We start from the raw sequence: 25381 nt of genomic DNA on the forward strand, positions 1-25381 counted from the left end.
TGCCACCTAGCACGCCACCCTACCCACTGCTCCTGCGACTGCCACTGACATCACTTCCGCCAACATCATCAATTCCGTCAAAGCTGTCAATTTTGTACTTGCGCTGACACTGCCGACACTAGGCCTCATCCCCAAGTCCTACCGTATATATTTACCATTCCCCCAGACCTCCCACTCACTGAGGACAAATGTTCAGTCCTCAGCAAAGGACTCACCTTCATTCCTTTACACCCACATGCCAATGGAATTCGGACATGTCTAGATGTCGCATACTTTTTCCACCACCTCCGCCTCCGTGCCTAATTCTTTGAATGCGAATCTCACCCACCCTCCAAAGACCCCTCCTCCCACCTCCAACAAACTCCATCCCCCTGCACACCGCATCATGACCTTCAAACCTCCCTTGGCCTCTTCATTTCCAACTGCCATAGCGACATCAATTGCCTGGATCTTTCCACCCCCTCATGCACTTCAACCCGTCCCCATCCGTACGTACAGCCCTCAGCTCCCTCCACTCCAACCCCAAAATCATCATCAAACCAGCTGGCAAGGAGGCCCACTGGTAAGTTGGTGCCCTGACCCCTACCTTGCTGAAGCCGCAAGCCAACTCACTGACACCTCCTGCTTCTGCGCCTTCAATCACAACCCAAGCTCTTATCACTAAATCATCATCTCCAAAACCAATTACAATCTCATCACCTTGATAAATCTACCATCCACAGCCTTGAACATCTTAATTCCCCAACCCTGAATTGCTTATTTCTATCATCTCACCAAAATTCATAAACCTGGCTGTCCTGACCAACCAATCATCTGTGTCTGCTCCTGCCCCACTGAACTCATCTCCTCTTATCTTGAATCTGTTCTGTGCCCTTTAGTCCAGGAAGTCCTACGTTTGGGACACTAACCACCTTCTTCATGACTTTCAGTTCCCCAGCCCCCAACACCTCATCTTTACCATGGACCTCCAGTCTCTCTTTACGTGTGTTTTCCATGAGGAGAGCTTCCATGCCGTCCATTTCTCCCTCTCCTGCAGACACAACCTGGACACATCCCCACCCCCCACACCCCCCTTCACTGCTACTGTCATCCGCCTGGTGGAACTGGTCCTCACCCTTACCAACTTTTCCTTTCAGTCCTCCCACTTCCTACAACCCAGAGGGGTGGCCATGGGTACCCGCATGGGTCTGAGTTATGCCTGCCTCTTTGCAGGGTACGTGAATCAATATCCCTCTCCCACAGCAACATGAGTACCATTCATTCACCCACCTTTTCCTCCAAAGCACCGATGGCTGAATTGGCACTGCCCTCATGCTCCCACAAGGAAGTCAAACAGTTCATCCATTTTACCTGAACTTTCCATCCTGAACTCAACTTCACCCACACCATCTCTAGCACCTACCTGGACCTCTCCGTCTCAATCTCTGGCCAGCCATGATTAAAGGTTCTGACCTGAAATGGTGACTCCCCTTCTCCTCTGATGCTGCTCATCCAGCTGTGCTTTTTCCAGCTCAATTCTCCATCCATTCTGACTCTCCAGCATCTGCAGTTCTCGCTATCTCCAAGCATAATCTTAGTGTCTGAGCCAAGAGACCTCGGATCAAATTCACCTGCTCCAGTAATGTGTCATAACATCTCTGGGCACGTTGATTAGAAATGTCTGAATTCACCAGTTGTGATGTCCCTATCATGGGACAGTGGACTGTGGTGAGTTTTACTAACAGTTTGCTCACATCACTGGTCCTGCAGAGACAGGAATGAGATGAATCACTACTAACTGTGTTCCATTAATGATTTAGAGATGCCGGTATTGGATTGGGGAGTACAAAGTTAAAAATCACACAACACCAGGTTATAGTCCAACAGGTATAATTGGAAGCACTAGCTTTCGGAGCGACACTCCTTCATCAGACTGCTTCACCACCAGATGAAGGAGCGGTGCTCCGAAAACTAGTGCTTCCAATTAAACCTGTTGGACTATAACTTGGTGTTATGTGATTTTTTAACTGTGTTCTATTAAAAGTATGTTGTTTGAAGGATAAATTTCTGGCCATGGCTCTCTTTCTGCTCACTCACCTGGAATTCTGCACCTAGATTTGGAGCAAGTATTTGAATTTGAACCCTTCAACCTCAGACGGGGATAGGGAGCCCCAGCTGGAGGGGGTTTGGAAGTGAATCTGGTGGGCAGACTGGCTTGGAAGAATTCCAAATATTTCTTTGATGGTGAGGAAGAGGAGCTTAAAGGACCCATTTGTCCAAGGACTAGAGCTGTTGCTGTCTGTCTACAACACATCAGGCACTGGGACAGGCAGAAATTGGGGTGTCACTCTCAGGGGCTAAGAAAATGAAAGAGTGATGAGTGAAGGGGCGAGTCAGTAAAATGGGGCACACACACGATCCTTGAAGAGTGAGTGTGTAGTACCCATCACTCCCACTAGATAGTGCCACCTCACTTTTATTTCCTCTCCCAGCTCCATCAATAGTGCAAACTTTGCTGTTTCTTCCAGCCTCCCCCCCCCCCCCGCAAGCCCTTGTTGAGGGTTGGGCTGACTGATGATTGGCTGGGTTGGGAGAAATGAGACGCGGCGATTGGAAGGAGTTTGATAATCGGGGGTTGGGTCTGGCTCCCCCGCTCCCGCCCCTTTCCACATCCAGCTCCTGGTGTCGGTGAATGTGTGTGTGGTGTGAGAGTGAAAGTACTCGCTGCTGATCGAGCCTGCAATGTGACTGTACAGAGAGGCAGAGACTCGCACTCCGCGTTCTGGAATATAACCAGCAGCAGGAGACCCTTCCCAAACCCTTCCCCACCAACATCCCGGGCAGGATCCAAAACTATGATTCCCATTCTCATCTTCTGTCTGCTGTCTGCAGTCGGTGCTGTGGAAGGTAACAACGTTCCCATTTCTCTGTCTCCTCTCTGAAATTTGCCTCATCTTGCAGTTGTCCAGCTTTGTTTTAAAACAAAACTTGCATGTTTTTTTAAAAAAAGTTGCAGTCGCCTCTCCTCATGCGTTTGCAGGGGATAATAGAGTTTCCTTCTTTAAAAAAGAAAGGAAAATGTGATATTTATTTGCAAATTGATGTGGGTTGTTCGACCCTGTCCCATACTTTCTTTCGCCGCTGCAATGCAGTGTTGCTTTTGGTGAAGGAACTGGGCTTCTCAGCGCGCCTGTTAGAATGGCATCGGCTGCTGGTGGTTCATCCTGAGATGGGACCCTCTCCTATCGTGCAGTTCCAGTACTTTGCTGGGCTTCATTGGAGGGGTAGCCATCGTGCGTGACTTGGGATATCAAAAAAAAGCTCTTTCCTGTAGGTTGTGTTAAATATTAACAGCGACACAGAAAGAGTGGGGGGAATTGTGTGTTCAAATGTCCAGTGTACATCTGTGTGTGCGAATGCGTGTATGTGTGTGAATATGTGTATATGTGTGTGTGAATATGTGTATGTGTGTGAATATGTGTATGTATGTGAATATGTGTATGTGTGTGAATATGTGTATGTGTGTGAATGTGTGTATGTGTGAGAATGTATGTGTGTGAACGTATGTATGTGTGTGAATATGTGTATATGTGTGTGTGAAAGTGTGAATATATGTATGTGTGTATGTGTGTGTGTATGTATGTGTGTATAGTGTATATGTGAGTATGTATGTGTGTATAGTGTATATGTGTGAGTATGTATGTGTGTATAGTGTATATGTGAGTATGTATGTGTGTATAGTGTATATGTGAGTATGTATGTGTGTATAGTGTATATGTGTGAGTATGTATGTGTGTATAGTGTATATGTGTGAGTATGTGTGTGTGTATAGTGTGTGTGAGTATGTGTGTATAGTGTGTGTGAGTATGTGTGTATAGTGTGTGTGTGTATAGTGTGTGAGTGTGTGTGTGTATAGTGTGTGAGTGTGTGTGTATAGTGTGTGAGTGTGTGTGTATAGTGTGTGAGTATGTGTGTGTGTGTGAATATATGTGTGTGTGTGTGTGAATATATGTGTGTGTGTGTGTGAATATATGTGTGTGTGAATATATGTGTGTGTGAATATATGTGTGTGAATGTGTGTGAATGTGTATATGTGTGTGTGTGAATATACATATATGTATGTGAATATATGTATATCAGTGTGTGAATATACATATCTGTGAATATATGTTTATGTGTGTGCTTCAGTGTGAGAATACACATCTGTATATGAATATGCATATCTGCGTGTTTCAGTGTGTGAACACACATATCTGTATGTGAATATGAGTATCTGTGTTTGTGTGTGAATATACATATTTGTATGTGAATATGTGTATCTGTGTGTTTTAACGTGTGAATATACATATTTGTATGTGAATATGTGTATCTGTGTGTATCAGTGTGTGTGAATGTACATATCTGTGAATATATGTGTAACTGTGTGTGCATCAGTGTGTGTGAATGTACTTATCTGTATGTGAATATATTGTATCAGTGGGTGTGAATATACATATCTGTATGTGAATATGTGTATCTGTATGTGTCAGTGTGTGTGAATATACGTATCTGTATATCTGTGTGCGTATCTGTGTGTGGTGAATGTGTGTATCTGTGTACCTGTGTGTGGTGAATGTGTGTATCTGTGTATCTAAATTTGTGGGTGTCTGTAAGTATCTCTGCCTGTGCGTGCAGATGGCTGCGGTATCTATTTCTCTGTGTGTATACCTGTGTGTGTGGCTGTCTGTACCTGACTCCCAGTGCAGATGTGCATTTTTTTTGCGTGCGTATTTATGTGTGTGAAGGTAAGGGAGACAGCAATACGTTTGAATCTCTGCACTGCGAGACAAATGTTCCTGGGGCAGTTCGGCATTGTGACCGGAGAATGAGAAGACTTTACGAAGACGGAGCAACAGCGAGAATAGCTTTTCTGGCGAATTGTGTCGACGTCTGAGAGAGGGAGCAGTTCCTTTCAGATGAAGGAGGTAGTGGATACGGTGGGCTGGGAGGGAGCTTAGAAGCTCAGCTCCTGTCCAGTTCGAACCGAAGGAGACAATGAGACATCGTTCAAAGTGATTCATGTTGCTTGGACAATCTCGCGGTGAACTGTAGCCTGCTGCTTATATATAGCAACACCTCAGCGTTCAATATCGCTGAGATTAGCTGTAATAGTGCAATTTTCATTGTTAGAGCTAATCTGGCTGTTGTGTTGTCGGCTAGTTCTGATCTTCACTGGGTGTTTGAGCCTCCGGACACATAATGCCCAAGATCCCGAGATGAGACGGAGATTGGACAACAGTTTTATTTACTTCGTTTCTGAAAGGGGTTGCTTCCTTTTCTTAACAAGAAAAAATGTGCAGAACCCGCAGAAGAGAGTTGGTTGCCGGTGCTCAGTTAGAATGCAGGCTTTTCACCGCTGACCATTCGCTTTTCACTTCCTCTCCCCGTTTTATCAACCCGCGAATCGACCAGCACACGCTGTCATGGGTATCTATTTTGATGAATATTCAGCGGCGGGAATAAATAATTTGTTGTCTTGTGGGCGAACCCTCCGCCCCCACGCTTAGTTGGAGTCTGGGGTGGCCTCATTTCCTGCAGCCGGTGCGTGTGCAGCCGCTTGTTGAGGAGCTCCAGAAGGTGCCTCTGCGAGTTCATTAACACATCGCTTTCAATGAGGCGCTTAATGAGGGTCTCCGGGGAGATCCGGGCTTCACATCCCAACTCCACCTCCCGCCTTGCCAGCCACCACCCCCGACCCCCCCCCCCCCCCCCCCCCCAAGCCATTTCAAACCCATTTGCCTGCGAGTCACATCCTCAATTAGTCAAACGCCAGGCTGCAGGGAGAGCCCTGTCTATACAATAACAGTGAGTTTGGGGGAGAGAGAGGGCAGTGCTGTGGTTACATGGGATCCTAACCATTCCCTAGATCCAGCCTGAGTCTCTCCTGCTTCTAGAGTTTCACATTTTCATGAAGATTACTGGTTGGCACTGAAATTCAGTCAGAGCTCTATGTTTGAATTGTATGAATGAATTATATTTTATCATGTGTATTTCACAATATGAACACAATAAAATGCAGTACAAAGCTTTCATTTGTCGGCATAATTTGGCACTATTTTTAATAATTTAGGGTCAAAAAGATGCAGCTTAAAGGGAGTAGGTCAGTCCTGAGTCAGCTCCTCAATATCAAAGACACTGGTGCTGCCATTTTTCCTGTACTGCTGTCTACACTGAACCCAATCAGTGTCAAAGTTACAGATCCTCAGACGCCATCTTTTTAGCACTGGGCCGATTCTCCTCCGCTGTTGCCAGCGCTGGACCCAACCAACGACAAAGTTGCTGATTCCCAGATGCCATCTCTCACTGCTGGGCTTATTCACCTTCACCACTGTCTCACTGTCGCCAGCGCTGGACCCAACCAACAATGAGGTTGCCGATCCTCAGGTGCCATCTGTCACCATTGGGCCTACCTCACCGACGTCATCTCCCCCGATGTAGTGTGCGCTGATTCCAATGCAAGGTTATCTCCCCACTAACGGTCAACTCCTGACCAAGAGAGCTCAGGCTCCCAGACCAGGGGACTGGGTGTTGTGGGAAGGAGGAAGGGGAGGGTGAAAGTGAGGAGGTGAGGAGGAGTTTCTCACAGCATCTTGACAGTCAGTTGTGTTTGAGTGTGGGAAGTTGGGCTGAGGCAGTGGCAGGTATGTTGGAGGTTGTGGTTTAGGGGTTGGTGCTGAACCGATGTGGGGCTGGTGGTGGTGGTGGTGATGAGGGACGAGGACAAGATCGCAGATGGCTGGAGATTCTGAGACACAAATGGAAGATTAGGAAGTTCAGCGAAGTTCAATGTTAGCTTAAAGCAGGATGGTCAGATGGAGACATTCCAAATCCTCAGCCATGTGCTGTGCTGTGTATCACTGCAACCTAGAGAACACTGTCAGAGTATTGTCTTACTGCAGTGTGCTCTATGCTTTGCTCACTGAATACTTAAACCTTCTGCATTGTCACAATAGTTTGATCATTCTATGATACAAAATAAACTAAGAGACTGTGTGTGTTTGTGCATAAGTTTGTCAATGTATATAAGACGTTGTGTGAGTATTATCTCTGAGATTGTGCTCATGTTTCTCTGTGTGTGTGGTTGGATAAGTATTTGGCTGTAATATTCTGGCACTGTGACTATGAATTCGTAAACTTTCTAACTGACTGCACAGTTCGAGTAGTCAGTCATTGTCTGCAGTTCAGTGTAACCACCTGAGTTGTGAGAGTATTCAATCCAGTTCATGCTGTCTTATTTCACTGAGAAGGAATCAGCTGTGGATCTCAGCCGGCACCTGCCCCTGAATCATCCTGAGATCGATGCTTGGAATTTTACAATTGGGTTGAGTGGGATTTGAGGAGAGGTGGATATGGATATGTAATAGAAATTAACCAGTGAGATTTCACTGTGGTTATGTATATTGTCTCCCCATTTGAAAGGTGAAGGCTACATACAGGGCTCAAATTCAATTCTCGCCTTCAGAAGGCCCTTTAAACTGTTAAGGAACAAATATCTTTGCTATGTCATAACAATATTGATTAATGAATGATTTCCCAGGTGACAAGACAGCGCAACCTTAAAGGGCGGTTATGTCTATCACAGTCAGTTCCTCCTCCAATAAAGGTTGAAGAACAACAAACATGTATATTTATCTAGTGCCTTCACAAGGGTAAAATTGTTTTCAAGCAAAATCTGGTGTGAAAAACGTGCAGATTGCTAAAGGTTTGGTCAAAGACATAACTTTTGAGGAGCATCTTAAAGATGAACAAGGCAGAAAGGTTTAGGAAAATATTTCCAGAGCTTGGAGCTATGGCTGAGACCGGTGGTGAGGTGGTTAAACTCAGACATGCTCAAGAATTTGAGGTATATAGAGATCTCTGAGGGTTGGAGGAGATTACATAAATAGGGAGGGGCGAGGCAGTGGATGCTTTTCTTATTGCCATGTCTAAAAATATGCAACATAGTATTTAGTTAACAGTTTGAGACCAATTTAATAAGACACACAGAGCATGGTCATAAAGTTGTGGAATACCCAGTTTATATTTGCACCTCATACCTATAATTTGTCGACTTGCTATGTATTCACATAAATTGTTTTAGAATTCATTTACCCATGTATAACTCACTGCCGGTAGAGTTTCAATTGGTGAAATTGACCTGAAATTGCAGAGTAGTTATGAAAGAAATGAATGCAGTTCTGAAAAAAAACATATTGGGAAACTTGTGTTTTTTTTTAAACTGGCAGTCTTTGTCTCATTCGATTCAAAGAAAGACTGCATCAATCTGTAAAATGAGCTGATTGTTTTTGTTTAATGTACTAGTGATCCAGGATGAATGGCCTTTAGTCTGGTTTTCCCTGTCACAAAAAGCAAACGTGAACACGTAACCTGTGAGAGAGGAAGAAGAAGAAGAATGTTTGACAGCAATAGTAGCTGATATATGGACAAGTTAATGCTTGCTGGGGTTTTTCTGTATATCCTGTTGACTGATTTGAACATTGATGGACCATGTTGTGAACTAATTTTGGAGCATGCTCAAAGAGCTGAATAGCTTGGCCATTTGAGTGTCCGGGAGTTATATTGTGCCTTGATCACCATATGTTGGGAGCATGCCAGTTTCATTTTCAACAGAGGTTGCAGCAACATTCTGAAGCCAATGGTAATCTACTGCCCAGCCACTGGTTCCAGAGGGCATGCCTTTCATTAAGTAAAAAACTGGGCATAGAGTATTCACTAAGACTTAGCCAACAAGATAGTAGAATCTCTGAACAATTAAAATATTTCTGTCTTTGTCCAGTTCATGGTTCAGGATGGTTGGTCTACATAGGTAACATTCTGTTCTTCCTCCTCTCAGATTAGCCTGAATTAATTGATTGGTGGAACAGCTTAGAGGGGCTAACTGACCAACACCGATGTTCATCTCTTTCTGTGGTACACCTGTACGTTGGTACAGTACTTTCAACCTGTACCATGTAACTTAATTGGGGCAAAGACCTCTTGAGAAGCTGGTCTGATTTGAAAGGGTGGGGGTGATTCAGTGGTTCAGGGTGAGGGTGGGGTGGGGGGCGGCGTTGGGGAGGAGAATCTGTCACCTCACACTGTTCTTTGTCTCTCATAAAATTTTTGGTTTCCTGTTCTCTGAATAACAAATGTTTCAAACTGAAAAACAGATCACAAAACTTCATTAGACTTTTAAGTTGTCAGCAGACAATCTCATTCAGGTACAGTACACATGACAAACAGAACTTGATGTTCCATTGAGCCAATTCTTATTGGTCTTTGCCATAATGTTAAAATACCTCTGCTTCTTTTACATTGACAAAATGGTCTATTTCTAATGGGTTTCACTCTGGGTAACACAATTCTGATTAATTTATCCTGCGAGTCATGAGAATGGCTGCGTTGAAGTCAACAGGGATTTAGGACCTTGGTTTTAGAAAAACAGGACCAGCAATCTATCTTTCTTACGCATCAGTCTAAAAACAGAGAATTAGATTAGATTACTTACAGTGTGGAAACAGGCCCTTCGGCCCAACAAGTCCACACCGACCCGCCGAAGCGCAACCCACCCATACCCCTTACCTTACACTACATGCAATTTAGCATGGCCAATTCACCTGACCCACACATCTTTGGACTGTGGGAGGAAACCCACGCAGACAGGGGGAGAATGTGCAAACTCCACACAGTCAGTCGCCTGAGGCGGGAATTGAACCCAGGTCCCTGGCGCTGTGAGGCAGCAGTGCTAACCACTGTGCCACCGTGCCACCCTCAAATGGACCAGAGGTATAACAAAGTAGGAAATTTTGTGGAGTCAAATCAGCTACAGAAAAGAGACTAAAGAGGGGGAAAGAAATATTGGGACTATAAGTGTGTGATGAAGGGACAAGTAAAAAAAAGACATGAAATTTTCTAAAAACAATTTGCTAACTTCAGAGCACAGATCACCACTGTCTTGTTTCCTGGGCAGGAGATCATTGCAGGTATGAAACTGCATGAAAAAGATCCCTAAATTGTTAAGTGATGGAATGTGGATGCTACTGGTACCCACCCTTAATTGCCTTTGAACCGATTGTCTTGCTAACACATTTCAAAGGAAAGTGACATTGCTGTCCATCTGCAGCCACATGTTAGGCTAGAATAGCTAAGGATGGTGGACTTCTTCCTATAAAGTGCATTAGTGAACCAGATGATATAAACAATTGATGATATTTTCATAGACACTGTTACTGAGATTAAGTTTCAGTTCAGATTTTACTAGATTGAAATCCTTCCAGCTGCCATGGTGGGATTTGAGCCGTGTGTCCCTTGTCCATTAATTGGAGTTCTGGATTAACAGTCCAGTGACATTATCACTTTGCTTCCATCTCCCCATATCACTGTGGTGAGTTCGATTCATACACAAATGCAACGTTTTTTGGCACTCATGGGGCGATGGACTCTTCTTTCTGTGAAGTTAATGATAGAATAGAATTACCCAGCCACTTGTGGCAATTTGCAAACTCACAATGTGTCTCTTGTTTGTCACAAGATGCTGGGTTATTGATGCATTAAACTCCTTGTTATTTTCCCAGCAAGGGCTAGGCCAAATACATCTATTGAAATGATCAATAACCATATGTGTTAAGTAAAGTCTTGTGTTGAAAATGCCTTTTTTGCTCAGCTCAAGTGTATCACTTCCAAAATGAAATATTAAAAACTGCTGTAATAGAGAAGGAACTGTTTGTTGTGCTGTTATAAAATAACACGACAGCTAGCCCTCATTACGGATCTCTCAGTTCTCTGCTGCAAGGCTGCACCATCTCAAGAGTGGACTGTTGGGGTTATTCACTGCAACACCCATCTCATTATAAAGCACAAATGCTCAGCTCTTAAAGACTATGTTGTGAGAGTGAAATGTATGTTTACATTGAGTAATGTAATATTCAGAGAATTCATGCTCCACTCAAATTCAACAGAAGTGCTATTTATTAAGTATGGAAAATGAGATTAACTGGCAGCTCTGAGAGACGGGCGTCCACCAGTGTGAAGAGAAGTCACGTCTCTTGCCAGTTAACACTTTGTGGATTGGCTGTGCCATGATTGGATGGGGTGATTCCACCATCTAAAATTCCTGTCCTTTATTTCTATTATATACTTTTTACCTCTCAAGGTGTAACATATCTTGTGCTGAAGATACAATTATTGACTAGGTTGCCTGTTTCCGACATAAAATATACTCTGTCGCTCACCATGGTACTGTGTATAGCTATTGCCTTCCTTATAAAGATTGAGTTTAGCTCTCTTGATGCGTTGATGCTCTTACTCAATCTGTTTTCAAATCTCACCATTGCCTTGCTCTTCCCTGACCCTGTATCCTCCTGTGGACCTCTGAGATCATTACATTGCTTCAGTTCTGCCTCCCAGATCTTTCACAGTTTTTTTCCCCCTTTGATTTTGTTGACTGTGACTTCAATGCTGAGGTCCCAAGCTCTTGATTACCCTCGTTAAACCTCCTTGCCTCCTCTTTGCTCAGGCATAACTTGGTGTCACATATTGCTTGGTAACACTTTTGTGAAATGCTTTGGGATATTCGCTTTTACACAGTAAAAAGAAATACTACTTAAATGCAAATCATTGTCATTATTCAGTCACTGTCTTTCAAGGTGGTGTGTTTGGGCAAGGTATTCAACCAAGGAGGAATATAGCTGACTTCCACTTAGTTCCTGACTCGTGTCCGACGCATATAATTCAGTTGAAGTTGCTGAATAGAAATTGGGATTGAGAGCCTTTACAGGTTTCAGTTTCTCCTTCAGTTGATCCGAGTTCACTGAGACCAGAGTAAAGACAATTGAATCTAGCAAAATCATGATGCAAAAGCAGTTGTCAAAACCAGAGCCTTTCTGCCCTCCACAATTTAATATTAGACAATAGTTGGTGCATCTCCCAAAAGACCATGGGCAGAACCTATATCTAAATACAAACCTGAAAGCACACCCCTTGCTGCACTAATGTAACATTTGCATTTTGAATGTGTCAATTAATAATAAGTTATAGGCAGTTTGTCCCAGGGGCTCATCTCTGTTAGGAGCCTGGACTGCGACGATATGCAAAGTCATTTTGCTTTGCATCTTCAAAGGTAGAGAATGTTCATTCCCTCAAGTTCTGATTCAAAGCCACATTTCCTATGTGTAAATTCATGCCACCCACCACTGCTCCATTATGATATTCTTTTGTAAATTCAGAGTCTAGAACATCAATTATAGAATTGCAGAATAATTTTCAGTCTGAACTTGCTTTCATCAAAATTTTAATCATTGCTATTTTAGCAAATGATTTTCTAAAGAAGTGCATTTTAGTCTTGGCATGCATGATATTTCCTTGCCCATTCCCATTTCTTGATGAGTTCCTGATCTTGACCTGTTCTCGGGGATCACAGGTTATAGGGTGGTTAAATAAGCATGCAGATTAGGAGCAGAAGTAAGCAATTCTGCTCCTCAAGCCCACTCAAAGTTTAGTAAGATTGTGGCTGATCTGTCTGAGTTTTAAATTCCCTGTTCCCACCTACACCAGATAATCTTTGATTTCCCTCCCTAATAAGAATCCATCTACTTCCACCTTAAAAATAATCAAAGACCTTCCTTTCACTGAGGGAATAGGCTCCCAATTTTTCCACCCTATGGGGGAAAAAAAAAGAAAATTCCTCATATGTCTGTCTTTAAAGGGTGTAATTTTCAAATGGTGCCCCCTTTTTCTGGACTGACCCACAGAAAGAAACATTCCTTCCACATCCATCTTGTCTAAGACCATTTAGGATTTTATAAACATCCATCAAATTAACCTTGACTTGATTGGAAAAGCCTGTAATTGCCAAGCTTGAGGTAGCCAGCATCTTCTTTTAGTTCATTCACGTAATGTTGGTATTGCTGGCTGGGTCAGCGTTTATTGCCCATCCCCAGCTGCCCTTGGAAAGGTGGTGGTGAGCTGCCTCCTTGAACCACTACAGTTCACATGCTGCAGGTAGACTCACAATGCTCTTAGGGAGGGAATTCAGGGAAGAAACAGCAGTATATTTCCAACTCAGGTTGCGGCTGAGAGGGGAAATGTAAGGTAGTAGTATTCCCATGAATATGCTGCCTTTGGCCTTCTATTTGGAAGTGGTCGTAGGTTTGGAAGCTGTTGTCTGCAGATCTTTGGTCAATTTCTGCAGTACATCTAGCAGATGGTACGCACTGTTGCTACTGAGAGTCAATGGTAAACGAATAAATAGGCAGCACGGTAGCTCAGTGGTTAGCACTGCTGCCTCATAGCACCAAGGTCTCAGATTCGATTCCAGCCTCCACGACTGTCTGTGTGGAGTCTGCACATTCTCCCTGTGTCTGCATGTGTTTCCTCCGGGTGCTCCGGTTTCCTCCCACAGTCCAAAGATGTGCAGGGCAGGTGAATTGGCCATGCTAAATTGCCCATAGCATTAGGTGCATTAGTCAAAGGGAAATGGGTCTGGGTGGGTTACTCTTTGGAGGGTTGGTGTGGACTTGTTGGGATGATTATCTGTTTCCACACTGTAGGGAATCTAATCTAATAAATGTTTGTGGATCTGGTGCCAATCAATTGGGCTGCATGTCTTGGATGATGTCAAAATTTCTTGAGTGTTGTTTGAGCTTCATTCATACATGCATGTGGGTTATATTTCATCACACTCCTAATCTGTGCCTTGTACATGGTAGACAGGCTTTGGGGAGTTAGGAAATGAGTTATTTGCTGCAGGATTTGGAGCCTCTGGCCTGCTGCTGATTTGCTGTATTTACATGTAGCATGGAGTTGTTCCAGTTGAAAGTAGATCCAATTGATGAAAAATACTCAAGTATTGCAGGAAGGAGGGACTAATGTGAGTTTTACATGCAATTGAAGCCTTTTAAATGATCGAATGAAAGGTTTTCATCACATGAGATTGCACTTCCTCTAATTAAGCCGAATCCATTGACACTCATTTTAACTATGAGGTTGAATCGCCAATAGCATGAAAATAATCTACCTGGGTAAATTGCTGTCCCCATTAAAGTCATTTACTTTAATTGCTGTCAGTTTCTGATAAGCTATTCTTGATGTTCTAACACATTTGCAATCAGCTTATGTGCTTCAAAAGGTTCATGTCATTCATGGTGAGTTCACAATAGTGGCATCAGTGTGGAATGTTACTGGAGCCTGGATCCTGCATCAGGGCACAGTTTGATATTGCAAGCTCAGCTGGTTGAGAGCAGGACAGCCTCTCTCACTTCACTTTGTATTCACTCAGAACAGGCTCCTGGTTTACTGTCCACATTTTAGTCACCATGTGTAAGGCTTAAATAAACAAAGAACTGCCAATGCTGGAGATCTGAATCAAAATCAGAAATTGCTGGTGAAGTTCAGGAGATCTGATAGAGACCGTGGCCAGAAAGCTGAGTTAACATTTCGAGTCCAGTGTTTCTTTCTCCACAGGTGCTGCCAGGCCTACTGAGTTTTTCCAGCAGTTTCTGATATTGATTCAAATCTCCATCATTTGCAATCTTTTGTTTATTTAAGCCTTATTCGTGCTGACTAAAATGTGGGCAGTAAACCAGGAGCCAGCTCACATTAAGCACTGATATTCACCTTTGATCATGGCTTGGTTTATGGCAATGAAGTAAAACAGAATCTCAACATTAAATCTTGAACTGCGTTCATGCTCAACACGCTTTAATTCATACAAACACAGAGGTTGCTGTGAAACTCAGCAGGTGTGACAGAACCTGTGGCAAGAAAGCCAAGTTAACATTTCAAGTCCGGTGTTTCTCTCTCCACAGGTGCTGCCTGACCTACTGAGTTTTTTCCAGCAGTTTCTGTGTTTGTCTGAATTAAAGCGTGTTGAGCATGAATGCAGTTCATGATTTAAGGCCGGGATCTTGTTTTACCTCATCGCCATAAACTGAGCCATGTTCAAAGGTGAATATCGATGCTTAGTGTTTAACACATTCTACACCTGATCACCTAGTTGTTTGGCTCATTGTATGTTTCCTCCTTTTAGTAGTAGTATGATACATGCAATATATAATATTTACATGGTAATGACTACTGGAATATCCGTTTGCATTGAGGACTTTGGCAGTTTATCTCTTGTTGGGTTGGTGGTAAGTTGATGGTTTCTTGTTTTTGTTGCTCAAGAGGTATTTGGCAGCATTGCTGGAGAGGGGTTTTTACCTCTTACAATCACAGTAATGTACAAATAAACTACATGATATACAGGATCTACAACTGAGTACATTTCAAGCCAAAATCTTGGCACCCAGTCGAACAGAGGACTCCATCCAACAGTTTAATGAACCCAGTAGGTTTATACAGAAACATATGTTGTGGATTGCACTGGCTGTGGTGAGTCATGGCAATAATGCACACATGGCTCGATCTCCCAGAGAAGTAACCTGAAAGTGTCTGAGTTAAGTAACCAAAACTCAACTCCTACAGCAATCCTGAAAATCTTAAGTTGAAGAGAACGCATCTCATGGGTACCTTTGTGCTACCTCTCAGTCATTCAGAAATTCTTATATTCACATATTACTTTCCAAAAGTTCAGGACATTCCAAGCTGTTTAAGGTATAGGAGGAGAAATTAGACTATCAATCAAGTAGATCGCCTCTGATCTGAATCGTAACTCCAGATACCCATCTTGGTTCCATTAGTGTTTTGCTCCATACCTCATCTATATCTATCCAGCTTGGTTTTTATGGATCTCCAGTCTTCTTGAGGAAAAGAGGTGCATATTTCTACCGCCCATTATATAATTAACTGCTCCCTGCCATCACTTGGAAAGGTCCTGCTATAATTTTATTCATATTCTGATGTTCCCATCAGAGGAAATAAATTTCTCTCCATCTATCTTCTCAAATCCTTCAATTGTCTCAAAAACTTCAGTCAATCCATTCCATACCCAAGGTTATACAGTCTGTTATATGTAAGTTCTTCTTGGAAATTTAACCCCTTTCACCTGGCAACATTCTGGTGAAACTCCCTTCACAGCTAATGAAGTGCTTTCAAAGGATTTCACTGTTGTTACACCTGACACATGTCAGACATTACGGAAACAGCAAATCCCACAAAGAGCTGGGAAGGAATTGGCAAGTTCATTTGGGTTAATGATGCAGGTAGAGGGACAGCTGTTGGCCTGGGCTCTGGGGGATCACCCTCAATCTTCCTGAAATAGCGTCATGGGAACTTTTACACCCACCTGAGATGGAAGATTGTCCTTTCGCTTTACAGCTGCTCAGAAAGATAGCATTTCCATAGCCTAGCACTCTGTCATTGAACATTGGAGTGTGAGCCTAGAACATCCAGTTTCCAGAATGGAATTTCAATGTTTGACCTTCTGACTGATGGTCAAGTATATTATTATTGAACCACTGTCAACAGCAGGTAACTATCTTTCAAAACAATAGACAGATTGAGGCACGTATTACATTTGCTCAGCTACCAGTTGTGGCAACCCATTCCCCTTGATGTAGAAACATGACAGCATCCATTTACTATCATAGGATTATTCCATTCATGCAATTACACAGATTCTGCTGCTATACCTTTGACAAAATAAATTGGAGGTTTGTGACTGAAGGGTACAACTCTCTTGTGCTTTTTGCACCCTTGCATATAAAATTAGGTTGGGATACAAGCGTAAGAACTGCTGAACTAATTAGTTTTGCAGTTGGAATAATTCACTTTTGGTCCATAGTCTGCTGTTTCTCTTTATTTCTAATTTAACCAAATCCTCTGGGTTTAACTAGAGCTCTGGTGCTGTTCTATTTGCTTGTTGTCTGACCTCTGCAAATGAACCTGGCGTTTTTTTTTAATAATCCTTCAAGCTTTGTACCACACAACAGTGAGAGAAAAAAAATTATCTCAAACTTCAGATGGCATCCGCAATAGGCAGCAGTGTTTTGAAATGCCTGATGTTCATGCTGACTGTTGATGCTTCCTAAATTTTTTGGGGGCTGCCACTCAACCATTCTTCGCAAGCAGGCACATGCTGGGAATATTCCGGACTCCTTTGCTGACAGACTGGAGGCTTCCCTTGTGGATGAGGGTTAGGATTGAGGCTTGGCCCCGATGGTCAGATTTGGCCTGCAAGTCAGGGCCCTGTATTACTAACACACATGCTTCACCTCTCGGTCACACTTTCAGCCAGCATTCTCTGTCTTTTTATCGACTCACAGAGGTCCAAACGAAAACAGAGTCATTAAGCGCTGGAACAGACCCTTCGCTCCAATCAATCCATGCCAACCATAATCCGAAAAGAAACTAGTCCCACCTGCCTGCAGTTGGCCCATATCCCTCCAAACATTTCTTATTCATGTATTCATTCAAATGTTAAGTAACTGTTGCAATTGTACCTGCGTCCACTACTTCCTCTGGAAGTTAACTCCACACATGTGTAAAACAAAAAGTTGCCCCCATGTCTTTTTTAAATCTTATCTCCTTTCACCTTAAAAATATGCCCACTAGTCTTGAACTCACACTCGGGGAAAAGACACCTGCTATTTACCTTATCTGTGCCCCTCATGATTTTATAAACCTCCATTGGGTCGCCTCTCAACCTCCTTTGCTCCAGTGAAAAATGTCCCCATCTATCCAGCCTCTCCTCATAACTAAAACCTTCCATTCCTGACAACATTCTGTTAAATCTTTTCTGAACCCTCTCCAGCTTAATAATACCCTTCCTAGAACAGGGTAAACAGAACTGAACACAGTATTCCAGAAGAGGCCTCACCAACATCCTTTATAACCTCAACATGACGTCCCAACTCCTATACTCAAAAGAAAAATCCCGAAGTTCTAAGGCAGAAACATTTGAGAGGATGCTTTTCCTACCTTCCGTCCCTACTGTTCCCATCCTCTGGCTTGCTATTCCTTGTCAAAATTGAACTCAGTGATCCTTTAAGCCACTAAATAAAAGCAAAACCGACCAACTGCCAGAAACCCATTCCAAAAATATGACTGCTGGTTAGGAAGCCTTTGATGGTCAGGTTATTAATGTACAAGAGTGCAATTAGCAAAGGGTGTGCTGAGTATTTTTTTTGTTAATTTGTTTTTCTGTCACGACTTTCATGACTTCAGGATGTTCCAAAAGCACTTTAAAGCCATTGAAGAAATTTCAAGGCATAGTCACTGTTACGATTTTGGAAAGGTGGCAGTCAGTTTGCAAACTGCCACAAGCAGCAGGGAAACAGTAACCCAGTTAACATGTTTTATTGGTGTTTGAAGGACATGTATTGGCCAGGACATGGAGAATCCCCTTCTCTTTGGAAATAATGTCTTGGAATATACTGTATGTGTCAGAGAGGGAAGATCATGGCAACATCTCTTCTAAGTCATGGCACCCAAAACTGTAAAAACTTCCTCAGTACTTAACTGGAGGAGCAGTTATCTTGACTCTATCTTTGTAAAATATATGCTGTTTCTTTCATTGTTTAAAGAGTTTAATACCCAGGCTGAATGATCTTGTTTTAGGGGTCAAGATAGACACTGTCAAGTTATTGTCTATCTCTGATTGCCTTGGAGAAGGTGATGTGAGCTGCCTTTTTGACCCACGCAGCGCCTGGCATGGAGCATCACTCACAATGATCTTAGGGAGGGAGTTCTGGGCTTTTGACCCAGCGACAGTGAAGAAACGGTGATATAGTTGCAAGTCGGGGGGGCTTGGAGGAGAACTTGTATATGAGAGGCATCTACAACTCAATGTAGGAAATAGAGGAGAAACAGAGGCTTTGTAAATAAAATTAGGAAGTCACTAGCTAAACGGAGCTGAGTTAACTACGTTTCAAGTTATGGTGTAATGGGAGAAACCACTTCCCAGCACAGTGCAGAGATGAACCTCAGATAGGAAAGAGAATGCGACTGATGCATGTAGGGTCTGTAGGGTGGCTTAATGCTTATTGTACTGGAATCATATTGCTAAAATTAATGTGTTCCAGTCCTTTCATACCTTGATATGAAGTATAATTATTTAAATTTAGGCTGTTACTTGAGTAATGATCAGTGAAACCCAGCTGGATCTCTTAAGCCCTTCCTAAGAAGCAACCTGCTACTTTGACCCAAACTAGCCTTGTCTTCATGGTTAGTGTGGGGTGGAAGTGAGCTCTTCCACCCTCTCCTGTTCTCCACACCCCCCAAGGCCTGTTTGATAGGCCTCAATAAACCTGCCCACTCACCTTCTTCAGGGGCCTCTGCCACTGTGGTCACTCCACACTGTGTGTCTTGCAGTGACCACTACTCCCAGTGTCTGTCTGCTGGCTTGGAGTGGTTAGCAGCACTTGGAGGCAGGATCGTTGGTATTAACACCGAGTGTCATGGAAAAACTCAGCAAGCAGGAGAAACCTGCTTGGTTTCTCATGCATTTTCTCTATTTGTTTCAAATTTCCAGCATCCCCAGTAATTGGCTTTTATTCGAGCCTTCACGTAACTGCTCCAGAATGATATGATTGAATTCCCCCTCCCCATGCCCTCAGCAGTATTTACAATGGACAATAGATATTGCTGATGAGTAATTATCAGTTTCCTATACAGCTGAAGAAGAAAATGCAGTCATTATTTTGTAAAGTGATCTGCACGAGTGACAAACGTTGAGATTTTAGGCTCTTGTTAAAGTGTTGAATGACAGGTGAAGTTGAATTATGTTTGGATTTTGCTGCCTTTCGACTTTGGTCATTGGAACTGAGACTTGACAGAGCTTCCAGATCCTTCAGTCACTCTGAGGTGCGCTGACAATTTAGTTTTATACATTGGGGTCCCTCTCACTGTCTCTCACTCCCTTCCAATAGCAGAGTCAATTCGTTAAACACAGTCCAGTGGATAGCATCTTGCAATCAAAATTAATTGAATATTGACCAGCAGTGAGCCAATTTGTATCATTCAATCAATAGTAATGTATCAATGCTATCTTTACTTCATAGAATCATTGAATGACACAGCACAGAAAGCAGCCATTTAACCCTTCAAAGATGTGCTGGCTACTTGAAAGGGCAGTCAGTTTAGTCAGACTCCTCACAATCCTGCATATTCCCCCTTTCGAGCAAATACCAAATTCCCTTTTTTTGATTATCACTGGATTGGAATCTTCTTCCAACATCTTTCTAGATGGTACATTCTAGGTCATAATGACTTGCTGTATAAAACAGATTTCCTTGTTTACCTTTCTCATACTTTTGACAATTATTTGCCATTTCTTTCCTCTGGATGGCTTTCCTGTCACTGGTAGATGTCTGTTAGCGTGTAAAAGGCTTCATCATTTTGGTCTGGTTATGTTTCATTTTTGATGAGACACAGGAGTACATGTGCACGGCAAAGATTTAAACTCAACAGGTTAAAAGCCACGGACATTTCTCGGAGCCCCAAGGGGATTAAAGGCTTACCTTTAATCTGTCTGCTCCCTACCAATGAGGTTTCTGTGCTTTTAACACCAACGATCCTGCCTCCAAGAGCTGCTAACTACTCCAAGCCAGCAGGCAGACACTGGGAGCACTGGTCACTGCCAATCACGTTGTGTGGAGTGGCCACAGTGAAGGAGGCTCCTGAGGAGGTGAGTAGGCAGGCTTGCTGAGGCCTATCAAACAGGCCTTGGTGTGAAGGAATATGTGTGAAGAGCAGTGGGTCACCTACTGGGGGGAGGGGAGTGGTTGAGGGACAGGAGAGGTTAGAAAACCTCACCCAGCTGTGAAGACAAGAAACATGATGGCCTTCCCATGAGCCCTTCCTCACTCAGTGGCAGCTGGTTGAAGCCAGTTTCTTTGGGGGCATCAAAGCACCTCATCCTTCTCAGCCTCTGGATTAATTGGATGATTCCAGAATGTTTTCAGCTTCCTATCTGCATGAATTGACCAGCCCACCCCAGTCCCAGACAGAGTATTTGATTCTGCCCCATATATCCGTTGTATTAGCTGAAGGAATGAGAACAGCTTCACAATCCTCCTGCTCTTGTGCGTTCATCACCCCTTGTGTTGTGTAGTTTCGGAACAGTTCAGAGAAGGATCACATGATTAATTCCAGAGATGGAAGGTTTATCTTATGGGAAGAGACTAAGCAATTTAAGCCTGCACTTGGTCAAGTTTTTAAAAAAAGGGATCAGATTTAGGTGAATAAGATGATGAAGTGGATTGACAAAGTAGACATAGGGGGTATTTCTTCCTGTGGGGCAGTCTAGAATGAGAGGTTATAGTTCTGAGTTAAAGGGTGTTAGATTCAAAACAAAGACAAGGAGAAATTACTTCTGGCAAAGGATCGTGAATCTGTGGTATACCCTGGAGTGAGGTGGATGGTTGGTACTGGAGTCAATTTAAGGAGGAGATAGACAAATTCTTAATTAGTAATGGGTTGAAGGGCAGGAAAATGAAGTTGAAGCTTAAATTAGATCAATCTTGATCGTATACAGTGGAGTAGTAGGTTCAAGGGGTGAATTGCCTACTACTAGTTTTTAAGTTCTGATGTAATTCTCATCCTCAGCCTTTACGTTATTGTGGGAAATGAGAATCAGTAGAAACTTGCAAAATACTAACCTCTTCAAATCTTGTTGCCAAAGAATTTAAAACAAGTGAAGAACAGAGAAAGGGATTTGTTTCAAATCGATACTGATTCAGCTATGCAGAGTTTTCATTGGAGCTCCATCTCTGAATTCACTTGGAGCTTTTTTACATTTATAATTCCCTGAACAATCAGCCTGACAGAGACTTGTCACAACAGTGAATTTCTTCATTTCCCTTGCACTCGGTTTCTTTGCTGTCTCTCTGGTTCTCTCTGCAGCTGGCGCTTTATTCTCTCCATTTCAGTTTCATGGTCTCTCCTTTTCTGCCAGTCACTCGATCTCATTCAGAGAACCAACATGTGATTGGCTCGTGAGTTGTAAATTTTCTCTGATTCATTACAGAATCCTAATTGAGGGATATTACCTCTGCATGTACACCATTCTCTACCACATTTGGTGATGCTGATGTAAGATTGCCAGGTTGTATTAAGAGCAGGAGTAAACCATTCAGCCCCTTGAACCTGCTGTTACTTGATAAGATCATGGCCAATCTAATTTTGTACTGAACTCAACTTTCCTGCAACTCCCTTTGTCAACTCCATCACCTTGACTCCCTTTTTGATAATAAATCTGACACTGGGGGTAGATGTGTAAATGAGGTATTTTCCTCATTATCCTCTTTGCTTTGTGTGTGTCTTCTTTCAAAATGCTAATCTTTCCTGTCATAGCACAAACACCCTATTGGCCATCCTTCATCATTTGATACTTTGGCCTTAGGCTCAGCAGGATGATGTTTTTTCCCTAAGGATCTCCCACACCTTTTCTCACTGGGTTGTGATCAAGATTGGGAACCATGGCTAATGTTCTGTTCAACCTCCCGATGCCAGTTTTTCACCACCACTGCTGACTTGGATATAATCCGCTCTGTCACTACATACAGATGTCAATCTACACTCTAAACAGAGTTAGAAATCTGTTTTTGAAAATCTGGGAATTTAAAATCAAAATTCTTCGAAGTAAGAGTTGCCATAAGCTCTCAGATTCTCAGAAAAGCTAACTGCTTCACTAATGCTCCACAGGGAAAGAGAGTTTCCATTCCTACTGCTGTGTTATGTCTCAGTTAGAATGCAATATATCTTTAAGCTACACACTCATCATCACAGTGTCATGGCATGTGACCAGAGGCTTTAAAGGTCTCAGTCTCCATCTTATCTGGGGTCACTTGAAGCATGATATGCTGATGAAAGAGTCCTGATGTTTGTAAATGAATACCTTGTGTTAGCCTGGATGTGTCTGTGACTGTATTTGTTGTGTATATCAGGACCTCTAGTAAAAGTTCATTGAATCTTTCAGTACCTCTCTCATTCTCATGTTATGGAGCTAACATATATTTGGCTTCATTAGGCATAGCCCACAGCATAGTGGCAGATTGCGTACCTGATCTGGGCATGTATCTGAACCTAGTTCCATAGGAATATGGTTAACTCTCACCCACCCATGGAATTGACCAAGAAGGCCAGTCTGCTTAGATATGGCATTCTCAGAGCAATGCAGGTAGCTTACAGCACTTCAGGTGCAGATCGAGGTATATTTTAAAGGAGTTTAGAGTCTCTGCATCCACCACCAACACAGGCAGTGAATTCCAACACCCACCACTTTCTTCATTAAAAAAAGGGTTTTGCTCATGTCCCCTCTAATTCCTCAGCCACTTTGCTTGAATTGATGATCCTTGGTTTTTGAACTCTCTGCCAAGTGAAACAGGTTCCTCCTGTCTACTCTATCTCTACCCCTTGCAGTTTTGTATACCTCAATCTTGTTGCCCCTCAGCTTTCTTTGTTCCAAGGAATACTACCCCAATCTCTCGAATCTCTCCTCATAACGACAGTTCTCCAGTTCTGGCAATATTCTAGTGAATCTTCACTGCACTCTGTCCAAAGCTTCCTCTAATGTGAGCAGAACTGCACACAGTGCTCCAGTTGGGGCCTCACCAGTGTCTTTTATTGTCTCATCATTATATCCCTACTTTTGTATTCTACACCTCTGACACTGAAGGAGAGCATTCCATTTGCCTTCTTTACAACCTTATCTACCTGTACTGTACCCTTGTGCACTTGCACATCAAGATCTCTCACTTCCTCTACTCCTCCCAGTTTATGCTCATTTATTTTGTATTCCCTTTTACTTTTTGACCACGTGAAAGGCATTACCTCACGCTCATCAGCGTTGAACTGCATCTGCCAATTTCCTGCCCATTCCACCCACCCCATCTCAATCGTTTTGGCTAATGTTTGTGTCGGCTGCAGATTTCCCAATTGAGGCTCCCAAGTTCAACTCCAAATTGTTAACGTAGAAAGCAAACAACAGGGGTCCCAACACTGAGCCCTGCAGAATGCTACTTGAAGCAGCTTTCCATTCATAAGGGCAGCCATTGACCATTATTCTTTGTTTCCTGTCACGAAGCCAATCTATCAAAAGCATGTAATTTCTAAATACATCAACTCAGGTGTAATTTTGAGTCAGGAATAATCTGGGAAAATTACACAAAAAGTGAAGAAAACTACTTTTGATGTAACTCTGTGTATTCTGGAGAGAAAGTTTAATTAGTTGATACCTGAACGATGCCTGGAAGTGTTTCCTCAGCAGACAGTCTATCTCTTTGACAGGTGCACTGTGCGCTCTCATCCGTCATTGCGGGCAGTTGCATTTAGGTTAGCAGTGTTGTGATTTCAGATTGCTGCTTAAACAGACTGTATCTCTTTTGTATGCCGCATACAGAATGGGTTTAAAAAAGAACAGCGATCAGCGGGGGATCCTGGAAATGGTGAGAAAACTTCCACGATTATTCGGAGATGCTTTTGTGTCATTCAAGGTTTGTGTCAATGTGTAGTGGATGGCAGAAAGCAGCCCATAGTTACTTCTGGCAGCAGGGGAGAGGAAGTCGTTTTTGAAAAGTCAGTGTTGTGCTTAGCAATGCCAATGCACAATCAGATCCCAGAGAATAGTAACCTGCAGAGTTAGATTTGTAACAATGGGGACTATTATTGTTAACTCTAAGAAGTGCGAGCGTGGGCATTGTGACTACAATAGTCATCGACAGCTGGGGCCTTAGACCTTGATGTTTCTGATCCAGCCTTAGCAGAATCTGTGGCTGCGATATTCATCCTGAAGCCACCAATAAACTGATATAAAGATCAGTTCCTAATACCTTACTTTTGGAGGAAGAAAGTTAATTATGTGCTAATGAAATGTAAAGAAAGCTGAATAACGAGTTGCGCAGTTTCCTTCTGATGTGACTGCCAAAGTAGCTTGGAAGGTCAACGTTTCATTCTGAGATATGAAAGTTAAACAGAAGCCACCCTACCAAATTGACAGAAATGTGTTTCTATTTGTTGAAATACTGCCAGGTGCTGTGCCTGTCCATAACAGAACTTGGAAACAAGGAAATACAGAAAATAAGAGTAGGTGTAGGCCATTTGGCCCTTTGGAGTCTGCTCCATCATTCAATATAATCATTGCTGATCCTCATAGAATCCCTACAGTGTGGAAACAGGCCCTTCGGCCCAACAAGTCCACACTGACCCTCCAAAGAGTAACCCACCTGGACCCATTCCCCTAGTCTATTATCTACATTTACCTCTGACTAATACACCCAACTGACACATCCCTGGACACTACAGGTATATTAGCTTGGCCAATTCACCTGACCTATACATTTTTGGATTGTGGGAGGAAACCAGAACACCAAGAGGAGACCCCTGCAGACACTGGGAGAATGTGTAAACTCCACGCAGACAGTCACCCGAGGCTGAGAATCAAACCCGGGTGCCTAGCGCTGTGAGGCAGTAGTACTAATCACTAAGCCACCATGCCATGTATCTTAAT

The 25381-nt window shown here is 43.0% G+C and overlaps 1 protein-coding gene across 3 annotated transcripts in view; it reads left to right on the forward strand.

Moving 5' to 3' along the window:
- Positions 1-2674: 2674 nt before the first annotated feature.
- LOC132821984 (ephrin type-B receptor 1-like) overlaps positions 2675-25381 on the forward strand; it is a 494253-nt gene continuing 471546 nt past the window's right edge. For all 3 annotated transcript variants that reach the window (XR_009645375.1, XR_009645376.1, XM_060835030.1), the window contains exon 1: positions 2675-2886. Coding sequence is in view for 1 of the 3 variants with exons in the window: in XM_060835030.1 (XP_060691013.1) it covers positions 2835-2886 (52 nt within the window). In the remaining 2 variants the exon portion in view is untranslated. The remainder of the gene's footprint in view (positions 2887-25381) is intronic.

The sequence above is a fragment of the Hemiscyllium ocellatum genome, chromosome 13 (genome assembly GCF_020745735.1).
Source record: "Hemiscyllium ocellatum isolate sHemOce1 chromosome 13, sHemOce1.pat.X.cur, whole genome shotgun sequence".
In the NCBI taxonomy this organism is placed as follows: Eukaryota; Metazoa; Chordata; class Chondrichthyes; order Orectolobiformes; family Hemiscylliidae; genus Hemiscyllium; species Hemiscyllium ocellatum.